General features: G+C 29.4%; 1 protein-coding gene across 1 annotated transcript in view; it reads right to left on the bottom strand.

The window, feature by feature from the left end:
• The window catches only part of LOC117174729 (hepatocyte nuclear factor 6), a 116,947-nt gene that overhangs the window by 67,502 nt on the left and 24,035 nt on the right, over positions 1-25,410 (bottom strand). The window contains exon 2 of the mRNA XM_033364053.1: positions 22,992-23,099. Within this exon, the coding sequence (XP_033219944.1) occupies positions 22,992-23,099 (108 nt within the window). The remainder of the gene's footprint in view (positions 1-22,991; positions 23,100-25,410) is intronic.

Raw genomic sequence — 25,410 nt, 5'->3', positions numbered from 1 at the left:
CAAGTAGTGGAACTTTAACTAAAACAGATGATTTATTAACTGAAAATAGTTTATATTTTAAAGAAAATGCTAATTTTAAACTAAAAACAGTTTTATTATTTGAAAAAGATGAATTTTCAACCCTAGAATATGAATTTTGAACCAAAGGCATAAATTTTTATTCGAGACAATCATTTTTCTATTAAAAAAGATAATTTTCTACCACAAATAAATTTTCAACTACAATTACGAATCTTGAACCAAAAAATTAATTATTAAGAAAGCAGTTCAATTTTCAACCAGTTGAAACAAAAAAAACCTGACATCAAATATAATTTTTTTCACCAGAAATATTTTTCAGTCAATAGAGAACAAAAATTTCAACCAAATTATTTGATTTTCAACTAAAAATATATATATTCATCCAAAAAATGAGCTTTCTACAAAAACAAGACGAATTTTTTACCAAAAAGATGATTTATCAACTAAAATAATTTATCATTAACCAACCAATTAATTATTAACAAAGTAGTTCAATTCAATGTTCAACCAATAGATAAAAGGAAACTAACATTAAATATCATTTTTTAACCAAAACATAATTTTCTGTCAAGGAAGAAAAAAAATGTCAAAAATTTTGTTCAATTTTCAATATAATATTTAATTTTACAACTAAAACTAAATTATTTATAAACAAGCAGTTGCATTTTCAACCAAAAAAGAATCAATTTCTACATAATGAGTTAAATTTTAAACAAAAAAGGCAAATTTTCAATCAATAAAGATTGTTCAGTCAGGAAAGAAAAATCAACCACAGTAATCAATTTTTAAGCAAACGGCGTATTAGGTAAAATTATTTTAGTTGCGGTTCTAAGGAAAATGTTGGAAATCGAAAATATTATACAAAAAAGTACTGTATATTAGGACCCTCTAATAAAGTATAATTCATTTGAATTTGATTGTTACATGGCTTACTTTTCAACGTTGGTACAGTTTGTATGCATTTAAACAAAATTTCACATTCAAAATTTTGTTATTTTAGTGAATAATAATTTTCGTCAAATTTTGGTATTTCGCAATATAATTTTTTGTAGCTAAGATTGCAAAATTTTTTTAATATCTGAGAGCTTTCAACTGATGGAAATACATTAGAACTAAATTTAAATGTCTAAGAAAAAAAGAGTAGGTTTTTGAAGTAATGATTTATGTGTTTTCAAAAATATTTTCTTTGTAACTTACTCAGAAAAATACTTTACACAACTTAGAGTTCTGGACTTTTTTATGTTTTAATTTTTTAATCTTCGATCTTCATGAGTTTTTCACTGATGACTTTTTGCAGTTAGATGTGCTAAAGTGTTCGACAGATTTTTAAAAGCTATAACTAAAAACAATTTGAAACAAGAAAATCACTACATAACTTGCTAAAGAAAAGGCGCTAATATTAGAGAGTAACTTTTGTTCAATATGCACGAGATATCCATATGATATAAGAATCCCCTTTTTACTTAAAATTGAATAGTGAACCGCCGTGATCCCCATTTTACTGGAAATTAAAATATCGATAAACGCTTGTAATTCAATGAACATTTCACTGAGCCTGAGATATGTATATACTTAGGGAAGGTAATGACCGTTTAAGTATTGATCGGTCCCTGCGTATATTCTCAAGGGGCAAATCAAAATTGAACTGACCTCTTCTATTCCATACAAATTTATTTCAGTCGTTTAAGTCAACCTTGAAATTAATTTCAAAATTATAATCTCTTTTTATTACAAATGTTTGACCTAATTAGAAGGTGTTCCAGTGGGAAGCAACTGATTATCAACTATACAGAGAGTTCTAATTTGAAATATCTCAAATATCAACCCTTCGATTCAACAAAAAAGGTGTCTATTTTTTTAAATTAACGTAGAAAAGAAGGTTCTGATGAACATTGCAGAATTTGAAGGTAGATATGTTGAAGATGAAAAGCTTGCATGAAGGAAACGCGAGGCGATAGGTCTAACCGTACCTAGCCCAGCTTAGCGTACAAGGTAGTAAGTAGGAATCGATACCTGGCTGCTATACGTTTACCAAATGTCTACTAAATTGACCTCGGTGAATAGTGCTGTAAAAGTTCTTTGGGAAAGACTTGAATTTTCGTTATCTTTCAGGCTGACCTATTTCTTACAAACAATTCGTACCACGATTTAACCATGTCCAGAACAGGTACAAATGAAACAAATACTGCTTTTTACTCTGAAATTGGTCACTTTTGACCCTAGACGTTAGGGTGGCTCGAGGAAAATTGTTTTAAAAATCGGAAACCGTACCAAGCCTAAAAGGAGTGCATTGGGACCCTACCCATGTAGAAATTCTGATCGGAGTTTAGTAGGGCCCTGGATAGATTTTCCTATTTCTAATCGGGCTCTTGTCAGGGAAAATGGAGAGGGCCTGACTAGTTATGTAACGCTGTTTTAGCCAGGTTCTAGCTAGAACTTCTGAGCAGGCCCTAACGAGACTGCCCTTTTATCGCCCGATGACCAGTAGGGCCCCGTCTAGACCCTTTCTATTACACGATGAATATTGAATTTATAAGACAAAAAAGTTATTTTAAAAATAAATATTTCTTGATTACAAGTATTTTATCTTTAAATATTAATGTTCTTAACCATTAAGCTAAACCTTCGAGTTGATAGTCGATGAAAAAGCCATACTCATAAGCTACAGATCAAAAAATTTTGAACTCTCTTTTTCTAATTAAATATTTATTATACGACATTATGTACATATAAAATATACGAACTGTTAGCAGGAATATCAATAAAATAATTTTAAGATAAATAATTGAAATCGACTGAAATTTTTCTTCGCTTGATATTTTGTTTTTCCCGTTTTAGACTACTTTAAAACTTTTCAGAATGACAATAAATGTAATTTTTCTGAACACTTACGGTTTTTCATTAGAGTGGAATTTTTTTCTTTAAAAAAAGACAGGATAAGATAGATTTGCCACACCTATACGAGGCACGAAATTTTTCACTAGAACCTGATGGGGCACCCATAAGTTTTTTCTAGACTAGATATTCTGATAGAGGCCCCAAAACAGTTTTTTCTATGCTAGATATTATGATAGGGACCCCATCGGAACCCAACTTCAAATAGGGAAAGATGGGAAAATTTCTGCACGGGAAGTGCAGTGTACTGGATCTGGAAACGGTCGATTTATATCTAGGTAATGGGCGCGAGCAGAACAAGGTCAAACAAATTATTATCCCGAGAGTTTTAGAGTTTTTTTGGACTTCTAATATTTTACATTTTAGAGGTGTCTAGGGCCTTCTTATTTTTTTATCAAATTTAAGGATACTATTCTGCATCAGATGATTCCTTTTTAATACATCCCTTTAATTAATCTTCATTCTTTGCACCTATGGAAAAAGTTATATACAGGGGAATAACATCATTATCTCGAGCAGAATAGGGTCTTAAAATCTGGCATAAATAAAGCAGCTTCTAGATACCCGAAAAAATGTTTAAAAAATTGATATTCAAAAGAACTTTAAAACCCTGCAGATAATAATAATTGTTTAAACCCATGTGAAATTATTAAAACTATTTTTTTGATCCATCCTATGAACAAAAAATGAATTATTATTATTATTAATTAATTATTAATTGATTAAAACTAAATTGCAAATTAAAGCACTTAATGTAGTACAAACAGTACAAAGATTTCTGGTTGAAAAATATAAATCCACGGTATCATTTTCAATGCTTTAAATTAAAAATAATTCCCGCTTTCGAGCAAAATACTGTCCTTCTTCAAATTCAGTAAACATTAAAAATCGTAATTTCTTCCCTTAAAACTCAACAAAACTGTTTATAATGAAAAATTACTCACCTTCAAAACAGAAAAAAGATTAAAAATAAAAGTTCCCCACTTCAACTCAATGAAAATTCTAAAAAGGAAAAATTGCCTCTTATTCCAATTCATAAAGAAATTAGAAACTAAAATGTTACCAAAATATTAAAAATGATCCATTTTTCAATACCTTTAACTGAATTAAAATGTTAAAAACAAAAAAGTCAAGACAAAAATGTTAAAACCAAAGAAGTCGAAATGTCATTTTTAAAAATTTGTATTCGTAAATGAAAATTAAGATTAAACTAAAATTTTAACAATTTGAGGCTGTCAATTTAATTTTCAATGAACCGTAAGATGTTGCTAAATGTGTTTTTTTTAATCTTATTTTAAAATGTTCCGTTTAAATAGCTTAAAACGAGAATCGCATTTAAAATCGAACGAAAACGTTTAATTTATAATCCTATTAATTTGAAATGATTTTAACATTTAAAATAGCTTAATTGGACTACAGTATACACCCAGAAAAAGTTTTGTTGAATCAAACAAAATTTCTTTAAATCAAAGAAATTTTAGTATTGACATAGGGTCAAAGAAACATTTGTTTTATTTAAATAAATTTTTTGTTAATTTTTTTATTAGATTTAAAGAAATATTTCGTTAATTTGAACGTAAAATTTCGTTCCTTCAAACCGAATATTTCTTTGAATTGAAAAAAGAGAACAGGTTAGTTTAAAATGAATATAGATTCCGAGGAAAAAAGTTTATTTTAATATTTTTTGTGTGCAAATGAATTTTATTCTTTCCTAATTGCCGTATAAAAGTATCTATTTACACGTTAAAAAGTTGCTATGCTTCCTGGAAATCCCCACCATGCAAGGATGTCTCGCACTTCTTCATCACATATTTTCGCGATATTAATTATTACCAAGAGCCATCCGCTTCCGCGTCTTCACAAAAATTTCACGACACGTGTTCCGAAAGACGCATTAATGTAAAGTAATCAAAGTGATTTGTTCTTCGCAATCTCGTGGCGCTTTGTTAATGTGGATTGAAAAAATATTTGTTTGATTCAAAGAATTAATTTGCTTATTTCAAATTACTGAGTCTAAAGAAACTATTTCTTTCATTGTTCCTAGTAACTTTTTTGAATCAAAAGAATTTTGTTTTCAATCAAGCAAATCATTTAAACAAATAATTTCTTTAAATTAAAAAAATTACGTGACGTCATTTATTAAAGTCAAATAAATTTTCTTTTAATATCAAAATATTTTTATGTTGAATCAAAAGAACCTAGTCAAAAAAATGTTTTTTTAATTTAATAAGAACTTTTTGTCTGAGTGCAGTTTTTATATCACGTGATATAAAATTTGTATTATTTCGGGTATGCAAATTATTAAATTTATTAGGCTATAAAATATTTAAAAAATGCAAACATTGATGATATCAAATTTCCAACATATTTTACTCATTTTTTCGAAATTTTTCATTCAGATTTTTTTATTTTGAAAATTATAATGAATAAATTATTATACTGCATCAAACTTTATTAAAATTCTGACCCTTTAAAAAAGCTCCAAACGTTTTTGTGAAATAAGATAGTGCTGTTCGATTTTTTTCATAACGAATACATGTACAGAATAATGATATTGAGCTATTCATTCAAGCCATTCAGGAACAATAGGGTTCTTACTCGATGTTCATATTAATCAGAAACTCGGGAAAAATATGAAAAAATAAAAATTCTCTTGAGAAGAGAAAAAAATGCATCTGAGTAATCTAAGGTCAAAATAAGGCAGAGTAAGGACGTCCGAGAACAAGTCTGCGAAGTATACAAGAGCTTTTTTCCTATTCTACATTTTCAACGATCGCAATAAATTATGCCACTGGAATGTTTTCCTCTAAATACGAATATTTAATATTTCAATTGCACTTTTCATTCTACTATACTTTAGCCATTACTTAGACTTATTCTTCATGATCATTCGATTTTGAAGTTCAATCTTTCATATGAAAAAATAAGCTTTCTACAAAATAAAAGACGAATTTTTTACCAAAAAGATGATTTTTCAACAATTTTAAGCTTGCAAACAATTTTTAGGCTAAAATTTGTTTCCTTTTATTACCCTGAATGCAATTTTAAGATTCTGAAGTGTGTATTTCGAGACAAGGCTGTTCCATCTCCATAAAAAACTGAGATGCATTTTCAACCCCAGGGGAATGACTTTTAAAAGACTTAATAAATTATGGATATACGTCAATGTTATGGAAAAGCACTTAGATAAGAGAACCAATATTAACTCACTAAGAGACTGTATACTTTTCAAAGATAAAGAAAAAACTGTTGACAATCTGAGGCTTTGATTTCAAATATTTTTGTTTGTAATTCTTTGAAGCCTTTACAATTTTTCAGCTTTGAAGATTAAATCTGAAATTAACAAATACTAGATGTTTAAGATTTTTTAAAATTAAAGGAATAAATAAAAGATTTTCCTTTTATTTATTTTGCCATTACAACATTTTTAACTGTTCGAATTTTAAGCAGAAGAATTTTTCATTTTTTAGTATATAGCTACATTATTTTTAATATATATTTGATTAAATTTCATGTTTTCAAAAAAACAAAAATGTTTAACTAAAAGTTGCAATTCAAAATAAAATACAATCGTGGATGATTAATTAAAAATGGTTCAATCTATACGACTGCAACTTCCATAAAGGTAATTATTTATATTTTAAATTGACAAGTTGGAAATGAATTATTCTGCAGTTATTTTACTCAATTATTTTCAAAAATAATAATTCATAATTGACACGAAAAAGACTCATTATCAATTGTAACGAATTTCAGATAAATCAATTATTAATTTATTAAATTAGTATTAAAAACAAAAATAATTTAAGTTATAATTGTTTATTAATGTAGCTATTTACATATTTCTGTTATTTCTTTTCATTTCAGACTTTATAAAACTCAAATTATTTTTTGATTGTTTACATGTCCTTCTATAAACACTAAACCGGAAAGAAGTACGAGATGACTCACATTTTGTTTAATTCTTCAAAATGATATTGCAAAAAAATTGAAAATTTAAAAGTTTTTGTACATTATAAATAAGTAGCTCATATTTTAAAGCTGAATTTACTTGAAATATTCGTTATTTATCAAAAAAAATTTATCTGGTTTTCCTGGATTCTATTCAAGTCTCAAAGCGAACAAAAAGTTTGTAAGAATTTGAAGTAAAATCATTTATAAAAAATCTGTTCTATGTAAAATTGAAATATTTTAAGTATTTGTCGAAAAAAGCATATATTCTATGCAATTAAAACTTTACGTATTTGTTGAACAACCTCAAATTTTGATCATTTTCATTGCAACATTTCTAAATAGGAAAATAAACAAGAAAATCAAAATAACCATTTTCCAATAAAAAATCAACACCCAAACTATTTTTTTCTAATTTACCCTGAGATTTTTCTTTTTATGCAATTAATTTTTCATTACTTTTCCTCGGTTTCAGATAAAAAATTATACGCTGGGAAAAAATGTTGGAAAATGAAAAAAATGCTGGCTTTCAAGAATTTCATTCGGATTAGACATTAGAAAATCAGGAAATATGAATCTTAAGCAATTTTCATACATAAGTACGAATTTTCTACTGCTATTTTAAAATTAGAAATTAAAAACTCTTTTTTAGAATATCTCTTATAAAAAGGTCCAATACGTAAATCTAAAAATAAACATTGATCCAGGTAGAAATAAATATATTTTTTACCTTTCTTTTGTTTTTATAATTCTATTTTGGTTCCTTTAAAATTAATTAAAAATTTAAGAGCAAAATAAAAATTTACAAAAAAGTGAAAAATTCATAGAAAGACACATAAATAGAAAATAAATTAAATAAAAATGAAAAAAGAAAATATTGTTTTCTAATTTACCTTTGGGCTTTTATTTTGCACATAATTTATTTTTCATTCCTTTTCTTGTTTTCCAGGTCAAAAATGACTTGTTGGGAAAATAATTTAGAAAATTAAATAAAGTTCCAGTTTTCGAGAATCATTAAAAAATCCCATGCCTGTTCCATGATATCTAGGCTCGGTAGAAAACCTAAAAATAGATTCGAAATAGGAACTTTAAAATAAAAATAAAAATGTATATAATTAAAATGTTAAACATTAATCTTCAAACAATCTTCATATGTGATTTGAAATAAATGTGACATTTTTACCTTTCGATCAATTTTTTAAAATTGGATTGTGGTTCTCTTTATATTAACTGAAAATTCAAGTGAAGGATCAAAATAAAGAGTACAAAGAAATGAGAAAAAAATCATGCAGCTGAGCCATTATCGGAAACTCGTTCATACCTGCAGTGTCTTACAGAAGTACCTACAAAATTGGGTACCAGCAGATCAACCCAGGACATAATGCTGTAGAGAAAACTTTCATTCTTTGAACGAAATCTTGCACCTTTGGAGTCCAACTTACCCATTGAAACATTTTACTACTGTTTCAAAAGTATTAGCATGTTCGAAATTCAATCCCAAGACCCTCAGAAGCTCACTTGAATCTCATTATAGACAAAAAATCCTTTATCTTAAAATCCTTTATTCAAAGAACTTCCATTATTTGAAATAATTCATGGTTAATTCATATTTCGTCTTAAAAATAGAGCCAAACTGTAAAAGTTTAAATTCAAAGAGAATGTTCTTGTTGCTGATGTAAATTATAAATTAATCATATATTGATCAAGGTGCCAATTAATACAATAGCGAACAAGACTGTACACTTCATGATGACCCGATTTCAGGGTATTTGCGTAGACACGATCATTTATAGATTGTGTCTCTGACGTTTGATGAGCGTTCAAATTTGGTAAATTTATTTAAAAATTTACAATAGCAGAATATGTTACAATCATCCAGACATAAATTAACAATTATTTATTAATATATAAGTATCCAAAATAACAGGGTAGAAGATTTAAACCTCCTAATGTTATTGATACAATTACTTTTATTATCATAAGTTCTATTAAGAAAACTATTTCAATTTTCTTCCGTTCTAGATACCAGCAACAAATTCAGGCTGGAAATGACATTAGAAATAAATTTCCGTTCAAATAATTTATTAAATTATTAGAAAACACTGAAAACAAAATGTTCTAAACAACTTCTTAGTGTGTTTCCATCAATTATGTGAGACTTTTTCGAGGAGTAGGGTCTTACGACTCATTTCGGGGAGGGGGGGGGGGGGGGGGGGGGGGGGGGGGGGGTAGTCAGCATTCGTGAAAATCTAGTGAATACTTTTATTGAAATCTTGTCGAATTCCTAGAAACCTTTGCAATCTATTGAGATCCTGTGAATTCTTGTGCAAATTTAATAAATCCGATCAAATTTTTTAAGTCATGTCAAAATTTTTTGAAACTCTTTGGATGTTGTGCATATTGCACATATAATCTTAAAATCCCTTTAAAACGTGTGAGCTCCTTGAAAAACTCTTTGAAAGGTGGAAAAATCTTTTAATTCACTTAAAATCTTTTGAATCCTATAAAAGTCCCTTATAATCATTTAATATCCGTGAAAATCTCCTAGAAATGGTTAAAATCCCTCAAATTCCGTGAAATGCTTCGAAATCTTATGAGATCGCTTGAAATCTTTTAAATAACTTCAAAATTTTAAGAAACATTTAAAAATTTTAAAATTATTAAGACCTTTTTATATCTCTTAAAATCTGCCGAAATATTTTTAATCATTTGAAATCTTTGAAAATCTTTTGAAATTCCTTAATATCGTTTGAAATTTCTTTAACCTCTTCAAATTTATAAAATCTCCTAATATCCTTCAAAATTCGTGAAAAAACTTCGATATCGCATGCAATCTTCTAAAATCATCTTAAATCTAGTGACCTATTATTATATTTCTAAATTTTTGTGTAATCCCTTAAAACCCTTGAAAAACTGTGAAAACCCTTAAAATCACTTACAATTTTCAAAATCCCATTAAAATCATTTTTAACTCTTTAGAGTATATAAAAATCTCTTAAAATCCTTGGCATTCCGCGAATTATTTTGACATCTTATAAGATCGCTTGAAATATTTCAAATTCCTTTAAAATGTAATTAAGTCTTTCCGAGTCTCTTCAAATACCTTACAATATATTAAATTCCATTAAAATCATTTAAAAGCCTTTTAAAAATGGTAAATCATTAAAACTCCTTTAGATCTTTTAAGATACGTTAAAATATCTTAAAATCCTTTGAATTCCGTGAATTATATAGAAATCTTATGAGATCGCTTGAAATATTTCAAATTCATTTAAAATTTAATGCAATCTTTCCGAATCTCTTTAAATACCTCACAATATATTATGTTCCATGAAAACCATTTAAAAGCCCTTTAAAAAATTTTAATCATTGAAATTCCTTTAAATCTTTTAAGATCCGTCATAACGTCTTAAAATCCTTTGAAATCCTTTAAAATATGTGAAAATCTATTAAAATCATATAAGATCCTAGGAAATCTTTCTCAATCTTTTGAAATCCCTTACAATATTTCAAAATATATTAAAATCTTTGAAAATCCATCCTGATCCTTCAAAACTCCTTAAATCCTTTATAATATTTGGAAATCCTTCTCTCTAAACTTTGAATCAGTTGAACATTTTATAAATTTCAATCAGTGTCTGAATTCTAGCTATGGATCATTTATTGTTACTGATGAATTAGTCAGTTTTTCTGATTCATCAATAGAGAGTAGCTGATTCAAAGCTAGAATATAGTCCATGATTGAAATTAGTAAAATATTTAACTGACTCAGATTTAGGGAGTTTGCTATTTTGTTAAATTTTTAGAAATCTTACGAAATCCTCTAAAATCCGTGGATATTCCTTGGAATCTATTGAAACCTTTTAATACCATTTAAAATACCGTAAATCCATCGAAAGCTTGATATATTTCTAAAAATCTGTTAAAATCCTTTTGAAACTTTGCCAGAAATGCGTTAAAATTTTTTGAAATTTCGTGACTCATTTTAGAATATTTCCAAATCTCTTAGAATCTCTGGAAATCCGCGTAAATTGCTCCTAATTCCTCAAAAAAATTAAAAACCTTCAGCATCTTTTGAAATCCATTGAAATCTAGTAACATGTTTGAAATTTGATAAAACTCATTAAAGTTCCTTAAAATCTTGTAAAATCCCTTTTAAAAATTGAGATTCTCTCTGAAAGTGTGCTAGGTGATTTATGCAAAATTTTGAGATCTTTTTATATCATTTGTAATCTGTGAATCCTCTTTGAATCCTTCGTAATTGTTGAAATACCCTAAACCTTTTCGATCCTTTAAAATCGTTTAAAATTCCTTGAAATCTCATTAATCCCTTCAATAAACTTTAAATTTCATCAAAATTTTGTAATTATTTGAAATATTTTGTAACCCTTCGAAATCCCTAAAAATCCCTTTAAATCTCCTAAAATAATTGCAAATCTTTTTAAATCCCTTGAAATCACGTATACCGTTAAAATAATTGATCATTTTTTTGAAAATATTGAGAAAAAATATAAGATCATGCAAAAGAGGGGGGGGATGTGTCATAAAAATCGTACGAATCCATACAATAGGAGGGGGTGTCCAAATTTCAAAAATCATCCTTACGTCATTACTGGATGTTTCCTCAACTCCAAACAAAAATATTTGTTGAAGAAAATATTGCCTTAAAGAAACCTACCCTGACTCTGAGAAAGGTTTAATCGATCAATGTTTTTTTACACCTACACCTTCGCCTTCTTGGGTGGTACGAATTCTTCCAGGCAACCGCGAAATAGGTATAAAACACGAAGACGTTTTATAGGAACACTTTAAAAAACATTTTTCAGACATCTTAGTTTGAACATGCTTCTCACACTACTAGCTCGTCTCGTTCGTCGAAGTATCTGCTATCCAAAGAGGAAACGACACTTCATTATCGAGAAATTGATCCTATTAAGCACGAACTTCAGACGATTGCAAAACTTTCTTTACACCTTTTGTTCTTTCTCACGCCACACTCATATATGGGTATAAACTTCTGCTACCAAATACTTTTTACCAATGTACATACTTCTCAAAACTTGGATATCAGACACGTTTCAGCTTGACAAGTGTTTACAATTTACAACCTTTTTTCATCAATTTCTAATGGGGTGGCTTTATATTTTCAAATATATTTTTCCCCGCGAATGTAAAAGATCACTAAAAATGTAACATAATAACTTGAGATAATTTATTTTTAAATAAGATACAATATTTGTTTCGATGTTTCAAAAGTATTCTGATTGGGCCGCCGGAAGTTAACATCAGTCTGACAATCGCAGTTGATTGAGGGATTAATATGGCGAACATGCTAACGGACGTCTCCACACACTTTTTTTTTTGTTTTTTTATAAAAAAATGTTTGATATTGCTAAAAACGTGTGTGTATATTTTTAGGTTATGTGTGTTAAAATTCACCCGAGCGTTACTTCCAAACTACACAATATTTTTGGCGAAAAACTTTGGACTTACAAATAAACATAGTAACTAATCTTCCGGAACTAACCTTGTTTGCAGGCAATCAAAAAAGTTTATTTCATAAATAATTTCCAGATTATCGGAAAGGCAGAGACGAAAAACGACGTAACCTCAAAATAATACATATGCATAAAATTTTGATTAAGCACAATAAATTTTTTTATTATTATATCCCTTAAAAAAGAGTCCGGGGACGTCCGTTATGATATTTTATAGAATCTCCGAATTCAGTTTTTCAAAATTTTCATTTTCGCGGAAAAAAGCCGGGGAAACTGTATCACATGCCCTTAAACGAAAAAATAAGAGAAAATCGGTCATTTTCTCTAAAGCAGGAAAAAAATAATCATTTTTAAAAGGGGGGAGGGAAATACGTTGGAGAGCATTAAGTCTGAATTTTGTATAAAGAATGACATTATTTGTAATTTTGAAAAAATGCAACAAAATTATGGAATGAGTTTCGAAAAATTTAATAGAAAAACAAATTATCAAACGTTCGGTCAGTGAAGTTCTCCTCGTTTTAATAATAAACTGTACAGAGAAAACCAAATTTAGTGAAATTTTTTTGTCAATAAAGAACGATTGGAATGTTCACTGTTCCGGCGCAGTATTTAATATAAATTCTATAAACATTATCGATTAGATGTCAGGTATTTGGCTGCAGGCAATTTCAAGAATATCTGAAAATTGTTTATGTCCAAGAAATGAGAAGAAAATATTGAAGTTCTATAGTGAAGCATGCAGAGTATTAATTACTTCCTTCAGTATAATTAATTTGCTATGATATAAGAAAAGCTTTGATGCCAGATATTTATTTTTAGAAGCCCTAAAATTCTGTTGGAAACTTTGTTAAAATATCTTTTCCTAAAGTTTAGTTTTTTCATGAAGTGCACTCTCTCCATTATAAAATAATTCCTTCAGTCCCTACAATTTATGCTTATTAATAAGAAGAAAGGCTCCTTCAATTTCCTCTATTCACCATCATTAAAGCCCACAAAGTATACTCCCTTTGAGCATAAAACAGACAAGAATCTTGAGAATATTACTTGGAACTGCTGTATTTTTTTCGAGGTGTAAATGCCGTAGAAAGATTTCTCTTTTATAAATGAAAAATAATTTGATTTTTTAATATGTAACTAATTGAGGATATTTTTTTAATAGTGGATCATAGAGACGTCAAATTTGAAGTTTGCATCTCACTATCGGATGAAGTACCAACATCAATTTCGAAAATATGCGATAAAGCATTTTCCAGACCACTGATTCGTCGAGAATTACGTTAGAAATTTTTACTGTTCGCAAAAAAAGTCTGTTTTATATCTCAAATCTTTCTCTATTTCTTCCATTGATAAATATTTGATTTATTTTCTCTTATATATTGTTCGAGATAATTGGAAAAATAAGTAGGAAAGATTTTAACTTTAATTCCTTATATAGTTTATTTGTATTTATTTTTAACAATTAGTTGTTTCAGTAATTATAAACAATGTAAGGATTGACGTTCATATCACAAAAAATTTGATCATCCACATTCCAAACAACAATGAATTGTCAAGCAAAACAGATAATGCTAAAAATTATTTGATCGAAAACTAGTAATAGAAATAGAACAAAACTAGCAATAGAATTAATAATTCAAGCAGCAGAGTAGAATGAAAATTCGTAAAAAAATGTTTTGGAAAATTCGTAAGCATTTCTGAGATAATTATCTAATTTAAAAATTCCTGGGAACTGTTCGTTTGAGACTTTGCCATCTGCCTCGAAAATTTCGAAAAAAAGGCAAATGAGCCCTTAAATGTCTTAATTTTTTGTCGAATACTTTTTTCTAATGTTATTACCTTTAATTAAATTGAAATGAATATAGTAAATTTTCTGAATAATCCTTCAAATAAGAGCCTGCGTAGGATACTACGTCGAAAACTACGTCAGATCTGAAATCGTAAAGTACGTCGTAAATTGGGAGAGCAAACGACGCAGTGAGCTGCGTCGTAACTTAGTCAATTATTTGGTGTAAATAGTTGCTTACTTATTAAAAATAGTTTCACAAATTTTACAAATAAAGATCTTTGAAACCTATGAACATATAAATTAATTCATAAACATGCATAATTATTTACTTTATCACCATTTTTTATTTTAAAGAATTTGCACCTCTGGTAAATAGAACTGTGTGAATGTCTTATATTTAAACTTTATACTGCAATAAAGTAATGAGCTTATTATGCGGAAAGCTATTTCAGTAATGATTATGTTGACGAATTTGATTGTTATGTTCATAAATTTCATTATTATGTCAACAGCATTTTAAGAACTTTTTTGTTAAATTCAAGACCCGTTTTTTAGATTAAAAAAAACTATTTATGCCAAACTGTGCTTTAAAGTCACAGTGAAATTTGCAACAAACAAGATTAATTTTTTAATCAAAAATATGAATTTTTAATAAAGTAAATTATTTTTCTACCAAATAGATGATTCTTCAATTTATGAAAGATAACTTTATAACCAAAAATGAAATAGTGAAATTCGCAGATGAAAAATTAATTTTTAACAAAAAAAAATCATTTTCAACAAAAAAGTTCAATTTGAAACCAAAGAAGTGAATCTTACAAAAATATGAAATTTTAATCAAATAGTTCAACTTTTAACCAATAAATTGAATTTTTAACCAAAGAAACATGAATTTATAACTAAATAGTGAAGTTTTCAACAGAAATATGAATTTTTTAGCCCAAAGATTAATATTTTCCAAAAATGACGAAGTAAAAAAAATTGTTAAATTGTAAAGCGAAAAGAAGGAATTATCTACAAAACGGTTGAATTCCAACTTGAAAACAAATTTTTAAATAGAAAATATCGATTATCAATAACGAATATCAAATTTAAAAAAAGGAAGTTGAAATAGTTATATTGTTAATTCAAAAAGTTGATATTTGACTAAAAAAGCGAGTTCTCGAAAGCCAAATAAATTAATTTTCAACTTCAAGTCGAACCATTAGAATTTTCAATAAAAAGACATGAATTCCGAATCAAAAATATAATAATAAGCTTTTCAAAAAACAGTAGTCGATTTTTCCTGTTGGATTATATTAATTATTAATTTAATTTGCATTTAAGCGCAAAAAATTAGAAAAAAGGGAGGAAAGGGTATGTTTCTTAAAAATAAAGAAAAATTATTCTTTAAAATGTATAGGCAGGAACCAACTACCAAACCGTAGTTTTTAATGAGAATGTCCCACCCCCCAACCCCGCACATAATGCTAACGTAGTTTATGGACCGCCCCTTTTCCCAATTTCCGACGTAGTTTGCGCAATCGGATTCTACGTCGTTACGATGCACTGCACGACGTCGTTTTTTAACGTAGTGTCGTCCTCAGTTTCCTACGCAGTTTACGACGCAATTTACTATTAGAGTGCCCAGCGATTCTTAGGAACGAAATTCAAGGAGTTTTTTAGATTTTCCAAGTCAAGAAATCAAGTTTTTTCAAATCTCCTTTTTTATATCACATAATGAAATAACCATTTGTTACGCACGGGAAAGATAAGATATTTTATTGTTTAGTGGTCAACAATTTCCAAAGAAAGCAGAACCATAAGTAAACTAGTTTATAATTTTTAGCGAACAAAAGTCGTCTTTATGAAATCTTGGGGAATAATTTCGAATCTTTGTAAAGTTTTTTAAATTCCTTAAAACTTTGAAATCTTTGTGAAATCGTATTAAATCATGATAAAGTCTTTGAAATCCTTTGAATTTTTGTGAAATGCTTTGAAATAGTTTGAAATTTTTATAAAATATTTGAAATAATTATCAAATCTTTTTGTGGCCTTTGTTTGTGAAATCTTTTTTGTTCGTTTGAAATCATTGAACTCTTTCGAAATCTTGTCGAATTTACTGAAAACTTTTGAAACTGTTTAAAGTCTTCGAAATTTGGTGTGATGCACCATTTTTGAAATTCTTTAACTTTTGAAATCTTTATGAATTCTTAGAAATAGTTGTGAAATCTTTTGTATTCATTTAGAATCATTAAAATATTTGAAAATATTTTGAAATCTGAAAAATTTTGAAATCTGTGAATTACACGCGTTTTCTAAATCCCTGAAATCCTTGAAATTTTTTAAATCTTCGGGAAATTTTTATGAAATCTCTTAAATCTAGTTTTCCGCATCTTTTCTTGAATCTTTGAAATCTTTGTGAAATCTTTTAAAATCATCTAAAACATTTTGAAACTTTTTGAAATCGTTTCTAATATTTGAAATGTTTTTAAATCTTGGAAATCTAAGTTTTTAAATCTTTGAAATCCATTAAATGTTTTGAAATTTTTTAAATCTTTGTCAAATTAATTAAATCTAGTGTGTACGCCTTTTTTAAGTCTTTGAAGAGCGTAAAATCTTTTTAAAGAGGTGACAATCCTTTCAAATATTTTAAGATCTTCTGAAATCTTGAGAAATATATTGTAAACTTATGAAGTCTGGTGTATGCTCAAAAACCAAGTTGTTTAACCTTAGAAAAATCCGTTTATATAGCAACGATTCATTTTAATTTTGAAAGTGAATAAAGATAAAAAAATGTCAACCAATAATTTTTATAATTTCTGAAGAGAATATCAAAAAAAGTGCCTTGAAATCTCTTTGTATATTCTTTAATAAACAAAAGATAAGTTATACCTTGATAAATAAAAAACTTTTCAATGGCAAGATTTCTTTTGAACAAGATTTTTCTTTCAAAATGATTAAGAGGAGTTTCGAGCATGGCTTGTAGTAGCCTTAATCCTGAATCGGAGGGGGGGGGGGTCCGAACGTAAACAGACAGGCCGCATGATGCAATCTGATGGAACTAACACACTGAGAACGGGGCCTGCAAGCTGTTTGTCACGCTTGACTAAGCACCGCCTCAAATTCGACCCCATGACTCCCTTCATCAACAAACTGCGGAGGCCATCAGTTCTCGGAATATCGTGAACCTAGGGCTCTTAAATCGGGTGTTGAGTGTAAGTTGGATTTTTCATTCGTGGAATTATCAAGACTGAGAATGGCGAATTGTGACTTAATATGGCGAAGTGAGCTTGCTGGAAAATTTAATTAGGTGTCTTCTCGCTACGGAAAAAGCGGCATATACAGATTGATGTCTCGTGTGTGTATCCTACCTTTAGTGAGTATATCAGGCTACTGCTTTCAAGGGGTGTAGAGGGGGTTAGGTGGTGTGCGCAAGAGGGAAGAGGAGACACCTAAAGGGACGAAAAGTACGAGGGGGTGGATGATAGGGGAGGACGTTCGATGGACGGGAAAAGGACGGGGTGAAAGGGGAAGAAGGGGGCGAAATCGTAAAGGGGTTGAATGGAGCGAAAGGGGAGAGGGAGTAAATGGGGGAGAAGAGGATACAGAATAGTGGAGGATCGTGGAAATGGACCGCTGATTCGAGCCCGAGTCTCTGCAACGCGTTATCATCATGTGTGTGTGCGGTTTTACGTGTGTGCGATGGTGTTCAGCGTTCATTCGAAGTCTGTAAGGGGCTCGAGCTGAACTTTTGTACGCGTCAGATTGAAATTTAGCATAGGATTTGAATGAGCTTTCGAAGTAGCGAGATTACCTCGGTGACTTCTTCGATACTACCCCGGATCCACCAAACTCCGCTTAGACCAGGCGTATACCTATCAAGACATGAATTCGGAGGGGCCGACTAATCTCCATTGACAAATGACGGCGAGCTTCCGATTCCTCGCTTTTCTTAAACCAGCGTCTCTCGTTTCCGGATTCTCGACTTTGCTCATCCCTCCCCACGCTTCGTCTTGGTGGACAATGTGGACATAGACAAGTTTTTAATTTACGATATATCTGCGTGCTTTAAAATCCCTCATGAAAATATTCAAAAATTAACTAGAATTTCACTTTTTCGAGAAGAAGAAAGTAGTACGTAATATGTTATATTGCGCAAAGAAAGGGCCTATTTTTTATCGCAATTTAGAAGCTATTCGCGTTTTTTGGAACAAAGGTAAAAAATACCGATTTTGGGATTTCGATCTATACTCTATCTTGTGAAATTATACTTACGTCAAGGAAGTGACAGAAACTGAGTAAAATTAATGTTTGAACAAAAAGTTTTACATATACGCTTATAACACTTGAAAATTTTAATGCGATTTTTTGAAAAGGTGGTTTTCAAAGTTCCAACTTCAAGATTGATCCGAAGACCCATTTTTAAAAATAGAAGATTCGACCTGGGCTTAAATTGTCGGAAGTTTATCCGGCTATAAGCCCTTAAATTGATCTCCATATCTCAAAGTGGGCTCTTTCTTTACGCAACGTCACAGATATTTAATTGAGGTGACTTGAACATTTTTTATTATGGCAGGGTGGCTGCAAAACTTTATTTTTCAACCATTTCTCACTTTTCCTTGATTTTCCCTAACTTTTCATTTTCAAATCTCTTTAATTTTTTTAAATCTATTGAAACTTTACAAAAATCTTGAATATGCTTCAGAAACTTTTAAAATGCTAAAAATATTTGTAATCCTTTTAAATCTTTCGAAATTCCTTAACAATTTTTTTAAACACGTGAAAATGTCTTGTAATTTTTAAAAATACCCAAAAATATTTAAAATCCTTTGAGATTTTTTTAAACTTATGAAAATTCCTTGGAATTTTTCAAAATACCCTTACATATTTCAAATTATTAAAAATCTTTTTAAATCGCTTGAACCTTCGAAAGCTCTTGAAAATTCCTTAGATTTTTTTTTAAATACCCTCAAGCATTTTAAATTCTTTGGAATATTTTGAAGTTCTTTGTAACTTGTATAATCTTTTTTAATATCTTTAAATATTAAGCATATTTTTAAATCACTTAAGCTTTTTAAAGCTCTTGAAAATTCCTTCTAATGTTTAAAAATACCGTAAAATATTAAAAATTATTTTAAATCTACTGAAATCCTTTGAAATTTGTGTAAGCTCATGAAAATTTCTGGGCATTTTTCAAAATCCCCGTATATATTTTTAATTCTTTTAAATCTTTCAAAATCGTTCGAAATTTTAGAAGCTCTTGAAGCTCCTTAGATTTTTCGAAAATACCCTCAAATATTTCAAATTCTCTGAAATCTTTGGGCGTCCTTTAAAACTTTAAAAATACTCTTGACACTTTTTATAAATTATAAAAATTCCTCGGAATTAAACAAGAAACCTAAAACATTTCAAATTCTTTCTCATCTTTTCAAATCCTTTCACACGTTGAAAATCGTCTTAAAAATCCCTTAGAATTTAAAAAAATAACCTAAGATATATCATATTAGAAATATTTTTAAATCTTTTATAACTTTGTGAAGCTCATTAAAAACAAAGCTTTTGAAATAATTAAACGTTTTTTTAAAGCTCTTGAAAATAACTTAGAATTTTGAAAAATATACTAAAATATTCTAAATTGTTTAAAACTTCTAAAGCTCTTTAAGATTCTTCGGAATTTTTGAAATACCATAATATATTTTAAATCCCTTAACATTTTTAATATCCCTTTAAACCTTTGAATTCTTTACAACTCTTTAAAGTTCCTTGGAATTTTTGAAATATCCTATAATCTTAAAAAAAGGGGGAAACCTTTTAAATTAATGAAATTAATTAAAAATGGCTTGGAATCTTTTTAAAATATTCTTAAATCTTTTATGTTTTTCTAAATGTTTGGTAATAAGTTAAAACATTTGAAATTTTTTAAATATTATACGAAATTCCTTAATTCTTCTGAATAAATTCTTTGAAATCCATTAAAATATTATAAAATCCGTGCAATAACATTATATCTGATAATATTTCCTGAAATCCTGGAAAATTTATTAAAATACCATGAGACCTTTTAAACTCCCTGCTTTCGAAATTTCTTCTAGTTGTTTTAATTTCTAGAAAATTCCCGGAATTTTTTATAAAACTCTAATATATTTCAAGTCCTTTGAAATATTTTGAAATCTATTAAAACAATTTAAAGCTCTGTTTAATTTCTTGGAATTTTTAAAATACCCCTAAATCTTTACAATCTCTTGAAATCCCTTAAAATTATTGAAATAGGGTAAGGGGGCAGCGCCAACCAGTTAACAGTCAATGATTTTTTCAAAGTTAATGAGATGTTGAATTGATCCATTTTTTCTCATTTCGAGTTCTACATTATTTTATATCATATTTCTATAAGTATTAATCACATGGAAAAAAACAATAATTTGATAATTTAATTATTTCTAACAAGCTGTATTTCATCGGCTTTACCCCTCACCTGAGGACAAAGCCGACTGCAGCTTTTTAAGAAAATCCAAACATTGAATGATAAAAAAATTTGATGGTTTGCTTCTGTGGTACTTGATGTACTGGAAAAATTACCTTTAAAGATATCCAACATGAAGAATAAGTTATTTTGAATAAAAATAGAGATAGCTGTAATATAACCTCTTATTCGTTGACATTCTACTAGGAACGGACTTTACGCAATGTTTCTATCGTACCAATAAAAGAAACCTGCATAACGACAGGATTGATAATGAAAATATTTAATAGTTTCTTCCATGTTGCCCACAAGATATGTTGTTGTTCGACATTGACGATCATTTATCGACGAAACTTGTGACTCGTGTATCACCTAAGCACTTGTAAATATCATTTTCGTCGGGTCTGTCCCCAGGCCAGGCCTCACTTATTTATGAGATTTAATATATTTTGGACTTGAATTACGTCTAATTAATATGATTAAATTGTGTGATATTGTTTTATCTGTCAAGATATCAAGTTTTTATACTGTAAGTATTGTCATTAAAGTTGAAAACTTTATATTTCTGTCAGCGAAACTTCCATTTTTTCGTGGTAAAACCTGTTTTCTGTATAATTTTTTTTTTGCAACGTCAATTTTTAAGATTTTAGTAAGTAACACTATCTCTCTAATAAAATAGATTTATTTTATGCAAAGTAGAACTAAAATTGTTAAATAATAGCCATGCTATAAGGAAAATCACCTTTGCCCCACTGGTTGAGACTGCCCCCCCCCCCTCGTACCCTGTATTTAAAATGAAAAAAACCTTTTAAAATTCCCTTTAATTAAATAAAATTTTTGAAACATTTTAAAGATTAAATTTAAAGTTTAAATTTAAGAGTTTAAAACATTTACAATAAAAATTTAATTGGTTAAAATACCCTTAAATCTTTAAAATCCATTGAAATCACTTCAAATTATTAAAATCTATTAAAAGTGACCGGAATATTTTTAAATACCCTGAAATATTTTAAATCCTTAAAAATATCTTGAAACAGTTTAAAGCTCTATAAAATTACTTATAAATTTTAAAAATACCCTTCAAACTTTTACATCTTTTGAAGTTCCTTTGAATGATTGAAATCTATTTACAATCCTTTGGAAATTTTTAAAATACCCTAAAATCTTTAAAATCCCTTCGTATCATTGAAATCTGTAAGCAAATTTAAAAGCGATTTACGAAATAAAGAGACTTAAAGTGACTTAAGTGGTAGCCCTGACTGTTCATGACAGTTACTAAAAGTGCTTTTCACCCAAATTTCGTAACTTTTTCAATTTTTTTTAAAATACCTGACCTGTGGCCTTCCTAATTAAAGTGAATAAAAATATTATAATTCTTATTTATAATTCTGCGAATGTATACTTGGGGTATTTTTATCGAATTGATAATGATTCCTTTTCGGCTGAAGTACAAATTAACCCAGATGAGTAATAAACTGAAATAATTGCTGAATTATCTGACCTTAATGGCTAAAGGAACTCTGCTGCCCAGAGTAGCATGGACATTTTTGTCAACTTCTCCTTTTTTGCGAATAATATATAAAAAAAAGAATCCTATAAATATTTCCATAAAATCCTTCACATGTTCATTTTTGCAGTAACTGAATAAAGTCAAATTTCAGGCCATTTTGAAAAATACATCAATCTAAAAGTAATCCTTCCTCTTCAATAGTAGATGATATCGCAAACGGCATCAAACTCGCTCGCAAATCCACTACATTTTTTTCTCAAATTGTTTGACTTTTAGGCACTTACAACTCGCACCTCATTATCAACCAGATGCTTTCTTTCGTTAACTGAAGTTTTTTTCCTATTGACTTATTTTCACACAAAAAAAAGTCTAGACATATGATAGAACCCAGGTAAAAAGTGTTTACGCATATAGAAAAGAGAATATAGAAATTGCAGAAGCTCAAAGAATAATTCAAGAGCAGAGTTTTTTGAGCTAATTATTTTTAAAACGATATAGTAATATTTTTTACCTGGGAACTCATTTCGTTCAGACAAGGATTGCAGTGGCTAGGGAATTTTTGTTTAAAAAGGGCGTCTCTTTCTAGATTAAAAAAAGGTTTAGTTTAGAATACCTTTCCCAATTAAGTGACACCTGTATTTTCGTTAGAAAAATTTACAAAATGTGTTTCTAGAAAAATGAGACGGTTCTTCTGAAAAAGGGGAAATATTTGGATCAAAAAAATCTTAGAGGAACATACAGGAAAAATATAGCGACTGTAATCCTTGCTGAGAGTATTATTTTTCGAATAAAAATTTATGGTTCTATATCTAGGAAATGTTGGGAGCTAAATTCGACATTTCAACCTCGATCGAGTAAGTAATAAAAAAATGATGAGTTTGATATTACCATATGAGTTGTGAAACTGTTGGTGGTGAGACTCGATTCCAGATCCAGGGTGATGGATATCCAGCATGGTGTCCACGTCACCGCCGCTCTCAGAGCAGTTGCTCAGCGCTAAAACCAAACCGATAGACACACACCTTGCATTTTCGCTTTACTTCATTTTTTGTAACCTCCCGTTTACGTTCCTCTCAACGTCTCACTCAACCACGTCCCTCAATAATTGAGGGCCCGGATCAAAGAACCGGTTATAACTTTCTGGCGCCTAGAGCTAGGGGGGGGGGGGGGGCTGAACGTCGCTTATATTTAAGCGTTCAGGGGTCTCTTCAATCTGAGCGCCAGAAAGTTATGACCGGTTTTTTGATCCGAGACCTCAATTCCCGCTTTCAGTGCTTCGATTCCTCCTCTCAATAAAATTCACAAAATAAAATCCAGTCGTCCATTTTTTGTAAGTAATGAAAAGTGCTCTTCCCTGACAATCCAAAAATTTATTCCAAAAATAATTTCCATTCCACCAAATTTTATTACCGTAAACATAGACTAGGCGGCGTACTTTTCATTCTGCATTTCTGAGTGCGATGTTTGCTTAAAATACAGATATGAAATATAGCGGCTTGTAGTTAACAATTGAGCGCCTAGATTAAGCTTTCTGGTCGTAACTTTCTGGCGCTCAGAGTGAAGAGACCCCTGCCCGCTTAAATTTGAAAGTCGTACACCCCACCCACATACTCCAGGTGCCATAAAGTTATAAGCCAATCTTTGATGCGGACCCTCAATTGTAAAACTTCAACTGCAAAACCTAGAAGAAGCAATATCACGTGCCCCAGATATGCGCCGCTTAGCTCCAGCTTAAGGTTTTCTTCTGGATTGAACAAGTTATGGAAAAAATCCATTATAGGGTAGAGAAATAATTAAATATTTTCATTTAAAGAATAAATAAAAATAATGCAAAATTTGAAAACATATTTTTTTATCGTGAAAAGTAAAAGAAGATCATTTAATGAAAAATTGATAACGAGAGGAAGGTACCGGAGCACTGACTGTTTTTACAGTAAGTTTTTTATGAGCGTTAAGGGGTTAACACCTTATGTGGGTTATAAATCAGTGACTTCATCCGGATTAAAAAAGTCGTCTTTGTTACTTTGTAGAGCTGCGTTGTGAGTCGTGAGGTGACTATAGTTTAGGGTAGGTCGAAAGCCCGGAATTCTTGAAACTTAAAACATAATAGTGCGGAAAAGTTGTCTTTTACAAAGAGAAATCAGGGCCATGAACAATTTTTGTAATCAGTCAATACCTTTAAGTCGTGCTTGACTTACAAAGATTACATTTTTGACCCGTTTTCTATAAACCAAAAAATGATAATAAATTGTATTCAATTACAGTTTCTGTTAGTAAAAGTATTATAAATCTAAAAATTGCAAAAAAAACTGTTAATGTTAGAATTAATTTTAATGTGCTGCAAGGTGCGAGAATCGCTAAAAAAAATCCTGATTTTGTCCTGACTTTAATATGACAGAAAAAAAATTTTTTGTTCATAAAAATCGAGATTATCAATTAAATAAAAAATAAATTCTTTAACAAAAATGGACGAAATATAAGGTCAAAATAAGTGTTTTTGCGCATTTTCCAATAATTCTAACATACCTGAATTACCAAAAATGAGACATGATTTTTGTTCCCCTATAAAAATTGGTTAAAGGGCCCGGGTAAAAAAACAAGTCATAACTTTCTGGGGCTCAGAGTGGAGAGACCTGCTAACGCTTGAATTTAAACGACATTCAAGGGCCCCATACTCTAGGCGCCAGAAAGTTATAAACGATTCGTAGATACGGTCTCTCAATCGAGTCTTTGAAAGACCCAAAAGAATGAACTAATATGACAAATTTGTTTGACCCTGGTTTTTCTTCCCAAAAGACAGCTATTCCACAGTATTACATTTCGCGTTTACAAAAATCAGGGTTTTCAACCCACCCTACTAAGCTTATACATTGGTCAATGAGAAAGAAACGAAACTTTGCGATATGCATTCTCGCTCTATTTCGTTATGATTGAACTCAACAATAAAGCAAATGATTAGAAAGCTTAATTAAAATAAAAATAAATTACGTAAATAAAACACAAATAATAGCAATAAATAATCACACAGCGATCTAAGGCACACAACTTACGGAACTAATATAGAACTAAATTAACCAACTTTGCAGCGTCTTTACCTCGTGCATTGCAAATCAAAATAATTGTACGATAAATAAAAAAAATTATTAAACGAAAGATTATCAAATGTACTTTTTGAAAAATATTAGTTTATTAAATATATTATTATTAAACACAATTGTTTTATTAGTTGCAACATTCAAAACAAAGACACTGCGAATTAAAATTCAAATTAGGATCGCTCGGTATACGTAACACTTTCGATTTGGGA

The sequence above is a fragment of the Belonocnema kinseyi genome, chromosome 6, assembly GCF_010883055.1.
Source record: "Belonocnema kinseyi isolate 2016_QV_RU_SX_M_011 chromosome 6, B_treatae_v1, whole genome shotgun sequence".
Lineage (NCBI taxonomy): Eukaryota > Metazoa > Arthropoda > Insecta > Hymenoptera > Cynipidae > Belonocnema > Belonocnema kinseyi.
This window is presented reverse-complemented; position numbering and strand designations above follow the sequence as displayed.